Source organism: Lepisma saccharinum, chromosome 3 (genome assembly GCF_977018435.1).
Source record: "Lepisma saccharinum chromosome 3, izLepSacc3.1, whole genome shotgun sequence".
NCBI classification, from domain to species: Eukaryota; Metazoa; Arthropoda; class Insecta; order Zygentoma; family Lepismatidae; genus Lepisma; species Lepisma saccharinum.
In genome coordinates, this window is record NC_139231.1 from 102,805,353 (window position 1) to 102,817,450 (window position 12,098).

Here is a 12,098-nt window from a genome sequence, read left to right on the forward strand (position 1 = left end):
TACCCTTATGAATTATAATATTTGGCTTCAAGTACGAGAGCGATTACCAGGTCTTAAATTGCAGAAGTGTCCAGGTGTAATATTAAAAGATTTTGCTGGAAAAGAAAGATCACGGATAGCTGGTTGTAGGCGAATAAATTTTGAAATTGGCGGTTTTATATTTGAAGATTTGGTATATGTGGTCAAGTGCTTAGAAGCTGACTTATTATTTGGTTATCCTTTCCTTCGAAGATACAAAGCCACTCTGGATGCAGGCGCAGAAAAATTGTATCTGATCAATGGCGGACACACAGTAGAGCAACATTTACTTCCTAACGCTGGAGATTCAGAGAAGGGCGAGTCGCGGGAGAAGACAGCCTTAATACAGTGTACGAAAGCGGAGGAAGAAGCTAACGCTGATGAGTGGACTGCAACAGAATCAGACATAAGAGATAAAGCCTTTGCTTCAGATGTTTTGAGAGTTGAGGAAAAGGAGCAGCTATTTAATTTATTGTTGAAATATAGAAGAATATTCGCCGACAAGCCAGGATTATCTAGGAATTCTATCTGCGAAATAAATCTAACCAGTGAAGAACCTGTTTATTCCAATCCTTATCCTGTCCCGTTGTCCAAGAGGAAAAAGTTGGAAGGAGAATTATTAAAGTGGCAAGAGAAGAAAGAAATATTTGATCTATGGAGAAAAAGAAGGAAGAAGACAGTTCAGAAAACAAAAAGAAACCGCTTTGAAAACACTCTATCAAATAAGCTTGCACGTGAAGATGTGAAGTACGGGTTATCAAATGTATATGAAAATCTATGTTTTGGTTGCAGTATGAAGGTTGAATAGTATATTCCATCATAGAAAGTAATCGTCGAGAGTCCTGCACATTCTTTGAAGAAAATGGATAAAGAAGAGTTTATAAAGTCATCTAATTATTCAGATGATGCTTGGCTTGTGTACATGATTTGGATACAACTTGAATTTCATTTCCTGTAATGATTATTATTAAACCGAAAGAGGGCTGACGTTAGGTATAATTCCCAGAAGAATTAGAAGTTCACAATGTTGATAATTTAGTTCCAGGAGACCAATCTGAGAACGAATGGCGAAGTCGAAGGAAAAGGACAGCCATAGTTGAAAATGATAAAGGTCCAATAGGCAACAAATGTATAATTCTATGTGAGACTTCAATGCCAATAATTAAGTTTAAGCCCAGAACAATTTCAGAAGTTAAACGTTTGGAAATACAAATGTTTAGGAAATGTATAGTTGGATGAAGAACAAGCTGTTAATGTTAAGAAGCTCTTAGAAGATGTGGAAAGGATGGTGAAAGAAAGAAAAGAAGTTCTACACAAAGCAAGAGAACAGATAGTTTGAAGATTTGTTTTTATGATTAAAAAATATAGGATCATATGAATTTTCTTAGAGCGAGTTTGCATGAAGAGTGAAGAGTTCTGACGTAAGCTCAAAAAAGTTTATTCTATAAAGAAAATTTCCTTCATGTACATTACGTCAATTTTCTTTGTTTGTATGGGAGGAGAACTTGATACGCTTTGTTTATTTTGGCCATATGAAATATTTTATTTGTTTTCTGTTAATTTCATAGAAATCTGTTTGATTTATTTGTTAGTTTCAATGCTGTTGTTTGTGTTGATTTAAATTTGCAGTTTTTGCTGTATATTTGTTACACGCAATATCGGAAGCTGAAGTCATTTCCGGTTTATAAACATTTGTAGAACTGTCCAATCTTTTATTGATTCCGTTGCCGAGACAACAGTGCGTGAAATGGAAAAAGTAAGTTGAGTTGCGTGAGATGATGTTTATTTAGTGAAAAACACTGTTTTATAGGTAAAGCCGCAACTTAATTCAAATGTGATTGCGTTTGTGAATATTATTCAGGGGGGCTACAAACAAGCAGAAATGAAATTCCCTGACTTTTCCAGGTTTTCCAGGACAAAATTTACATTTTTCCCTGACAATTACAAACTAAACTAAATCGATGCTTTTGCAAATGGAAATAATAAACTCATACAGATCCACGTATGGTTTTGCTAAGTACCAATATTATCTTCTATTAAATTCACTTAATTTCTCTATTCTCTATGATTTGAATTCAAACTGCAAAATAGTGAATTTGGAAAATTATTACAATTCATAAGCTAAGGATTATGGAATTTTGTCATACGCAGTAAGTTTAAAATAAAATACTTGATTATTTTTAAAGTTACGACTAAATGAGATAAGAGTGAAGAGTGATTGATTAAGGAATACAATTTGTAATTTATCAGTCTCCTTATACATTCTCGGTATTATATGTTGATATTTCCACTGAGGTTTGGAACCCTCTGCTTGCAAAAACTATGAGTGCGGACTCATTTTTCAATGCATAAAGCTACTACTCTCTTCTCTGTAAAGCAAACAACTTAACTCTTGCATATAAGTGAATCAACTGAATCGAACAAAAGAAAGTGTCATATTTCCTTACATTATCGATGGGATTTCTGCTTCAGTACAGTATATCCAAGTGAAGTGCTGTGAAACTGACAACATGCAGTTATACCATTAATGATGACGAAAAGGGTATGTAAGTATTAGAAATTTAACACAAGGAATTTATAGAATTGCATTGTATAGGTACCTGATTTAGCTAACCAACACACTAAAAACAGGAACACTCTAATAATAAAAGCTTCTGAAAGTTCATTTACGAGGGGCATCCTGAAAAAGCTCCAATGGTGCCTATACGCAGCACTAGTGGTTGGAGAGCGACACACACACATACAGGCAGGAAGAAGTGGCATGTAGCTGTAATCTGGTACCGTTGCAATGTAGCCGGTTTAGGACAGTTCTAGGTTAAAGATTGCAGCTCTCATAAAGTCTCCCACTGACTGTGATGTAGCCTACATTGCACGCTCAGAATTTGGCACAGAGCCACCAGCAATCGTGTGAGTTGTGCAGACTGGACGTCGTGAGTGATAGTATGGTCAGACAATGGTGCAGACAATTCACGAAAGGCCAATCGAATGTGCACAACAACATAGAGTTGAGTACACACGGGCCCTTTGCATCACTTCAGGTGAGAGATCTAAGACCACTCCCTGTACAGCCCTGGCCTTGAATGTACCTACTTTCATCTCTTTGTTTAACTGAAGAGGTTTCTGGCAAGGCAAGGATTTGACAGCTACATTCCGGTAGAGATAGTTACAGTCTTTGCTGTCAGACACATATACCATGGGCATACAAAATTTAGTGCCATGCTGCGACATATGCCAGAACAACGGTGGTGATTATGCCGAAAATTTTTCCGAAAATTCAAATTTTCATTTTAGCGCATTTTCTGGCAAATATCTGAAATTATACCTTCATGGTGTTTTTAAACTACTGTTTCAAATTGTAAGTCACATGGCTTATGCCTCTTCGCGAGAGTTTGATATCTTCAAAGTTATTTTGGGAAAGTTATTTTCCATACCCCTTTATTAATTTTAAGGTAAGGATTTTAGATAATGGAATTTTGGTGTGGAGTTAGGGCCTCACACTTTCTTGATCACGGCTGAAGGTGGGGGTGATGTGATCAGCACCACACTCCTGGCTACCTTTATCCCTCAAAGTTTCCTCAAGGTACCAGCTTCATATGATGCTGGGTGGGCACCGGAGCAGTTTGAATAGGTGGAAAACATCTCGGTTCTCTCCCGCAGGGATCGACCCCGGGTCTCTCACATAGTAGTCAGATGCCCTAACGACTGAGCTCCATTATTACAAATGCCGATAGTGCACACGTAGCTTGGTAATTCAAAACATATCTCGTGCGACAAATATGAAGATGTGGCTCCCGTGTGACGGTAGATACGCACTCGATCTCATGTTAGAATCCTGCCACTTTGCTCTCTGATGCAAATGGTTTTGATAGAAGTTGAAAAAATCGTGGGAAATAAATGATTTAATGTGGCTGTCAGAATTATTCCACGTACGTATAACTCTATAGTTTACTCTTGAGTAAAATGTTGGAAAACTTGCAGGTTCTATGTACACAAACATGGCCTAGAAAAGACAAGAATGTTGGATTTCATGTAATTTTTCATTGTTTTAGGACATTTCTTTAAAAAAAAATCCCTAAAAATGCCTACAATTCGCATTTTTTTTGCCAAATTCGCATTATTTCGATATTTCGAACGGGTGAAAAATGTGTCCAGACATCACTGCACATTCATAAACATAGTTTCACAGCAATTACCATTTTTCACGGTTTTGGCGTTTGCGAAAAATCAATGTACCTACTAATTGGAAATTACTTTCTGGCCATCTCTCGTATAAATCAATAGATGGAAAGTGAAAATTTAGCAGGGCTGGCAGAGAAAAGTCAATTCTTGAAGGAAGTGATTTGCTGTTATGATTGAATGATTCGAGTAAATATGATATTAAAATATTTACGTATTTATTATTAGTATTTTATTTCATAATATTGGACATTAACTTCACTCAGTGAGAGATGTAAGACCATCTCTCACGAGAATAAACAGACAGGACAGAGAGTGGCGTTAATTTCATTGCAATACTAGTGTTGCAGTAAATTGGAGGTTCACCAATGTAGATTTATGTTTCGCTTTTTCGTGATAGTATTCAATATATATCCAGTTTGGTTGGATTCTTCTTGATATCTAAGAATATTGCAATGTCATTGTAAACGTATGTTAACTTGTGCGAAACCAGTAATACGGCAGGATGATAAAAGAAAGCCTTCGCAAGCACTGCTACATTCAATAAGGTGAAGTGAGCCAGAAGAGTAATAAAATTCCAGCAGCATATTTGCAGTCTAAATCTCTTCTTGTTTATGCATGCGATTTTTGTTGGATGTTTCAGTCCATGCAATTTCTGTCGCATGTTGTAGTGAGATACTTTGTCGGGTGGTAATTTTCGACAAAAATCGTATGTATCAATGGAACCTATTTGTTTCCATGTTCCTTCAGTTTGCCCAACAAAATGACTTACTACGACGTCCGACAACTATCGGACGGCACCACCTGCTCTTATCCCTTCCATCTGTTGACAAGTCCCCTTACTACTCCCATACGGACAAGAAAAAATTATAATTCAATGCATTTTCCACGTAATATTTAGAGTCTTACCCTTTACTCCCCCGATGATACCATAAGGTATCATCAGAGTAAGGTCGTACTGGCCCGATATGGTATCATGGTTCTGATTACGAAATGAATGTGCTTTCTGGACCTTCATACTCTTATGTTTGGGTGGAAACTCTGACACGGGTCTGGAGCAAGCCTGGGAAATTCATATTGATGACCAACCTCCCCCCCCCCCCCCCCCGCAACATATCCATGCCACATTTCCGAACAGAGTTTTATTTCACATTTTGGCTCATTATTCAACTTGTATGGCACCAAAGAACATGAAACATGTTTCATTCTCTTGAGAAATGTCCATTCTTTGAAAAGAATACTAAATTTCGCACCTTCTTCCCAAATAGCGGGAGAAGAGAGGGTAAACTCCAGATTTTTATGTTTTTTTTTCATTGAAATTAGGTATTCACTCCCCCCAAACCCCCATTCCTCGGTTCGGCGTTCTGAATTGTACACGGTTGCATGCTATGATGTTTTATCTGAAAACCGAAACTTATCCGAAATAGATTGCTCCCATAGTGCCCAAGTTATAACAATTTTCCTCCAAAACTGCAAATTACCTATTTTTCGTAAAAAAAAGAAAAAATCACATTTTGGCATATTATTCAACTTGTATGGCACCAAAGAACATGAAACATGTTTCATTCTCTTGAGAAATGTCCATTCTTTGAAAAGAAAACTAAAGTTCGCACCTTCTTCCCAAATAGCGGGAGAAGAGGGGGTAAACTCCAGATTTTTATGTTGTTTTTTTTTCATTGAAATTAGGTAGTCGCTCCCCCCAAACCCCCTTTCCTCGGTTCGGTGTTCTGAATTGTACACCGTTTCATGCTCTGATGTTTTAGCTGGAAAACAAAACTTATCCGAAGTAGATTGCTCCCATAGTGCCCACGTTATAACAATTTTCCTCCAAAAATGCAAATTACCTATTTTTCGTAAAAAACCATTTCACATTTTGGCTTATTATTCAACTTGTATGGCACCCAAGAACATGAAACATATTTCATTCTCTTGAGAAATGTCCATTCTTTGAAAAGAATGCAGCAAACTCCACATTTTTGTTTTTTCCATTGAAATTCGGGGGTCACACCACCCCAAACCCCCCTTCCTCGGTTCGGCGTTCTGAATTGTACACGGTTGCATGCTATGATGTTCTATCTGAAAACCAAAACTTATCCGAAGTAGATTGCTCCCATAGTACCCGAGTTATAACAATTTTCCTCCAAACATGCAAATTACCTATTTTTTGTAAAAAAAAGAAAAAAATCACATTTTGGCATATTATTCAACTTGTATGGCACCAAAGAACATGAAACATGTTTCATTCTCTTGAGAAATGTCCATTCTTTGAAAAGAATACTAAAGTTCGCACCTTCTTCCCAAATAGCGGGAGAAGAGGGGGGTAAACTCCAGATTTTTATGTTTTTTTTTTCATTGAAATTAGGTAGTCACTCCCCCCAAACCCCCATTCCTCGGTTCGGCGTTCTGAATTGTACACGGTTGCATGCTATGATGTTTTATCTGAAAACCAAAACTTATCCGAAGTAGATTGCTCCCATAGTGTCCAAGTTATAACAATTTTCCTCCAAAACTGCAAATTACCTATTTTTCGTAAAAAAAAAGAAAAAATCACATTTTGGCATATTGTTCAACTTTTATGGCACCAAAGAACATGAAACATGTTTCATTCTCTTGAGAAATGTTGATTCTTTGAAAATAATACTAAAGTTTTCGCCTTCTCCCCAAAATAGCGGGAGAAGAGGGGGCAAACTCCAGATTTTTGTTCTTTCCATTGAAATTCGGGGGACGTGCTCCCAAGCCCCCTTCCTCGGTCTAGTGTTGTAAATTGTACACCGTTGCATGCGCTGATGTTTTAGCTGCAAAACAAAAGTTATCCGAAGTAGATTGCTCCCATAGTGCCCGAGTTATAACAATTTTCGTCAAAAGAGTGTTCGAAGTCAATGAAGACGAAATTCCCTGACATTTCCCTGACTTTTTTTGACACCTCAAATTCCCTGACTTTTCCCGGTTTTCCAGGTTTTCCAGGTCTGTCGCCACCCTGATTATTGTTATTTTGCAGTGATTGTTTAAAGGCAAAATGTGTTATTAAATTTGTAAAATAGCAAGAAACTATTTTTTTGTTCAAACCGTTTCGTCCTGAGAATGCTCATTGTAGCATAACATTAAGGAGAGTCTCATAACTCCGCCGCACAAGGAGATTGGGTAGCTACCGTGACGTAGTAATCCGTGATCCAGTGGCGAACACCAGAAAGGAACGTCACACAGGTTAATCAGCTGTAGGCAAGCTCGGTAAAAAATAAAACGTCACGCGAAATTAAGCACGTACGTATCAGCATGCTAATATATGTTATTTTCGTCGTTAAGTGATAAATTAACGAATCTAGAAGTTTGAACCTGAAGTTTCTTGTAGGTTAACATTAACTTCCCGTGTGAATTTTACATTCTGGCAAGCATGAAACATTTTCTCTTCCTGCTCGACACATTAACCGAAAACCTTCACTGAAAGAACCTTTGTTGTGTTTTTATTATGGTACATTGCAAGCAAGAGCTACCGGCATCTTTTTACTTGTGTTGTATCGTATCACAATTACCCACAAAAGAAAATGCGTCTTGTGTTATGAACAACTGTGGCAAATCATTCTCCTTTGATTTCATGCCGCCTCTCTTTGCCTTTGTCACACCGTGACGTTCGTCTTTTTCGCAACTCGATACCGACCGCAGCTATGCCAGCATATTGTTTTTGTATAAGAAACTCACCCTTTGATATGTAACGACTTGGAATTTATTCTTATGTGACATTGTTGAAGCTTCAGAACGTATGTATTTCTTGGAAATTACGTATAAACAAATTACGTATAACTTGGTTTCGTTAACACGTTTTTAAATTATATTTTGCGGAACCTACAAAAATTTACCTCTGAAACAGAATATCAGAGAAGTGAGTTACTGTATTACGGAGAAGAATTTATCAGGAACAAATCAATTGTGTGTGAATTGATTGATTGATTGAGTTGGTGTTCTAAAGTCCACTTTATGCACACTACGGCTAATCTGGGATGGACCTACAGTTGGAAGTGAATCCTATGTACCAATTACTTTCTTTCTTCTTTCCGACATTGCAGTACAATTTCTCCAAACAACTCTTACAAACACACACACGAACGCCCGCTCACGCACAAAAGTATTCAATACAGAAATCGGACTGAATATTAAGAAAAACTCACTTCACTCAGCGAAAAGCTTTCCGCATATTAACATTGTTCCTTCAAATATGAACAGAGTCGGAATGAGAACAATGGAAGTGTCCCGTTGTTGACTGTTTAACCAGATGTTTAATCCTACACGTGTTTCTATGGGCTCGCGAAAATTCTGAAGGAGGTCAATCCGGCAATAGCGCGTCGCTACCAGAGTGGGTGGTTCCACGCCGGTTGCTAGCGCATCCCGACTGTAGGTGATCAAAGCAGAATCTAATATTACATGCTACATGATTACACATATCACTCAAAGACATAACTTTCTATAGAGCAAATAGTGAAGTGAAAGATAATTATATGTACGGACTATTTGTACTGATATATAAATGTTTCATATGCTGAAAAATAAAAATAAGGTAAGTTTAAAAATTACAATTGTTTCAATCATGTAAATGAATAACTTGCTATAACACATTTCAATTAACTTGTCTAATGCTTATATGCAACAACTTAACATTGACATTCTGAATGTTGGCTACATTGTGTCATACTTCAGTGTAGTAAACATTTATACAAGTACAACAAGCAATGTGCACCATTAAGATGAAACATAAGTGTTGTAGGAAAACAAAGTCAAATTTTACCTTTCAAACCTGCTACCAATGTTGGTACATTATGATCTTCACTACTACCATGACCAAGTCGCCCATAATTCCCTCTTCCCCATGTGTATAGGTCACCACCAGCTGTTATAGCAGCACTGAAATAAAGCACGTACATTTTTAAAATCGCACATTTAATAAAAGGTTAGACCAAGTATTTCCTCTATAAATGAGAAGAGATTAAAAAATATAAAAACAGATATTGATAGAAAGTTAAAAGGTTGTAATGTACATGCAGAGGAGTCAAAAGTATAAAAATAGGTCTTTATTGAAATTGCAAAATGTAGAATTTACTACATCTGAAAACTGCAATATAAAATAAGGTTCCTATGGGACTTTTCATTTAATATTATGATGCTGGCATGTGGTGTGAGCCATGCATTAATCATTGTTTTTTGCAACATACACAATACAGTAGAGATGATCCGATATGAAAGTTAAAACAAATTCACATAACATTAACTAATATTCTATCAATGAAATATTAACTTGTACACATTCATTGAAGAACTGGACTGAATCATTAATGTCCTTAGTTCATGCATGTAACCACGTGTCTAATGGTTTCTCCTTGGTCAAAAAGTTATTTTTTAAACTGCACTCAATACTCTGATAGGCCGATCAAGACTGCACCTACAGTTTGAAGTGGGATTCGAACTACTGTGCAATGTGTCTCCACCATAATTCGAACCCTGGTCCCCATGAATTTAAGGTGAAAGCATTACCATTATGCCATTGGGGATGCCAATTTTGCCTTGATAAAAGAAAATGCATGTGTAGAAATTTACTTTGCAAAATTATGCATTATCCCTTTATTATAAGTAAATGTAATAACAAATTGGAAGAACTAAATTTAGACTACAAAAGAACTTTGTGTTTATGTTATTCATAAGGTTTGTGACTAAAGAACCTATAATGTTTGAAAATGTAAAATCAGGGTTCTACATGTTTATATAGATATCACATCAGTAAAATTATCAGAAATCTTACCAATGTACCTACATAGATAGATTACTAAATACTCACACTTTACCCCCTATCCCTCCAATACAGAAATGAATTTAATAAAGAACTATAGGTTTTCTTTTTATCATCATCATCATCATCTAGAAGCTGAATATTCAGATTCTGGTCCCAGTACATGAACAAGTATTTTGATTACTTAAAAGTAGAGATGGGACCGATTAATCGGTACTCTATCGATATCGGCTGATATAGGCATATCGGTGTAACAGTAAAACTACCGATTATTTTACCGATCCGATATATCAATAAATATCTGATAAATTAGTGCAAAATTCTGCCATTTTGTTGTAATTTTTATGGATAATCTCCATGCTCTAATTTCTAAAAAAGTAAATGTCTAAATATGCAACTTCTCTTACACTGCAGTTACATTGAAACAATTTATTAAGGAGGTCAATGAACCTTTTAGGTTCTTCAAGGACCACTTTTAATTTTATATCGGATTGGTAGAATATCGGTTATCGGTATCGGTAAATTTATATATCGGTACTTTATCGGTATCGGGCGAAATTTCATATCAGCCCATCCCTACTTAAAAGTAATATATAACTAAAACAAATCAAGAATAAAACTATGAAATAGCATAACGTAAATCAAGTATACCTGTATGTACTTCCACAGGATATGCAAACAACATTCTTGCCCACAAGTGTTTGTATGAGAGTAGGCTCATCCCTTGAATTGTTATCTCCATGGCCAAGTCTCCCTCCGTCTCCGTTGCCCCAAGAATAAACTTCACCATCTGACGTCAAAGCAAGGAAATGTTTTCCATCTGGATGTGCAGCAATCTTAACTACTTCCTTATCGCCGAATCCTTCAACAAGCTGAGGACACTGCAAGAACAAGACAACATACAATGGTACAAGGAACTGATGCAAGACTTGTCATACATGGTGTTAAATTTGTGAAAGTTAAATGCAAAATGTAAAATTATGTAGGTCATTAATTCTTGTTAAAGGTGAGATAATATATGGATCTCATTCCACTTGTATGTAAGCTTTTATGAAACATTCCACAAAAAAGTGGTCTTACTCCATGTAAATAACAAAATGAATCAACTGAAAATTTTTATTGTTTTTAATTGCATCAAGATTTAAATGTTTTTGAATGAATATAATTTGCATATTTCAGCAAGAAGAATTAATAGGATCTGTAGGTTATATGCTTCACAGACAAATAAAGTTGCACTTTGCTACATTTTAAAAGTATCACACACGTAACACTTTTTCGTTAATGCTTTTAAATCAACATACTCAAGTTTCTTTCATTTGTTAGGAGACACCACAAAGGGCACCATAATTTTATGAAATCACTTATAAATATAGGTATATGACCTATAGAATGTCCTAAAAATTGAAAAAAATGACATAGAAATGCAAAAAATAACCATTAAATTTGTTAGTTTCAGGTTAAAAATTGAAATGAAAAGGAAATTAAACAAAATGTAATCTTGCTTTCAAAAAGAAAAAGGCACCAAATGATACCACATACACATTCAATTAAAATATGCAACGAGGATTTCCAATGGAAACAACCGAATAATTTTAAAACAATTTAATGAAAAGTAGTTTCCCCTGACACAACAAAGACTGTCACCAGTTCAGCATTTCTTTTGCTCATAAATTGCAATCCTGCAAGATATGTATAAAAGCCTATGATCAACTTGGTGAAAAGACTCAAGAATATTACCAAAATGAAAGAAGTGACAAAATATGACAAAACAATACACCGAATATTGCGTAAAATGATGGGAAAATGCCGAAAATTGGGTAAAATTACCTAAAACCTGAAAATTGGCAAAAAATATTTAATGGGCATCGTGTCCGAGATGTCAGAAAAAAGATGACATTTGATCAACTTCCGCTCCCTAATTATAAATACCATAAATATTTTAATCCAGTCTCGTATCTAGAATCTTACATTTTGTGTGTAAAATGCCACACACGTAATGCTGCAATGCCCCTTATGCATTATTACTTTGCATTGTAGAAGCTGCTAAAACATTAAAATTTTAACACTTATGAGAAAAATTATTTAAACATTACTAACAAAGAAAACTTATGACTTCATGCATGGCCCAAAA

The 12,098-nt window shown here is 35.9% G+C and overlaps 1 protein-coding gene across 1 annotated transcript in view; it reads right to left on the reverse strand.

Annotated features, from left to right (window-relative positions):
• Nucleotides 1–12,098, reverse strand: part of HERC2 (E3 ubiquitin-protein ligase HERC2) — a 186,885-nt gene that overhangs the window by 151,951 nt on the left and 22,836 nt on the right. Inside the window, exons 11-12 of the mRNA XM_083119057.1 lie at nucleotides 10,619–10,848; nucleotides 8,972–9,087 (exon numbers count right to left, since the gene is read on the reverse strand). Coding sequence (XP_082975183.1) covers nucleotides 8,972–9,087; nucleotides 10,619–10,848 — 346 coding nt within the window. The remainder of the gene's footprint in view (nucleotides 1–8,971; nucleotides 9,088–10,618; nucleotides 10,849–12,098) is intronic.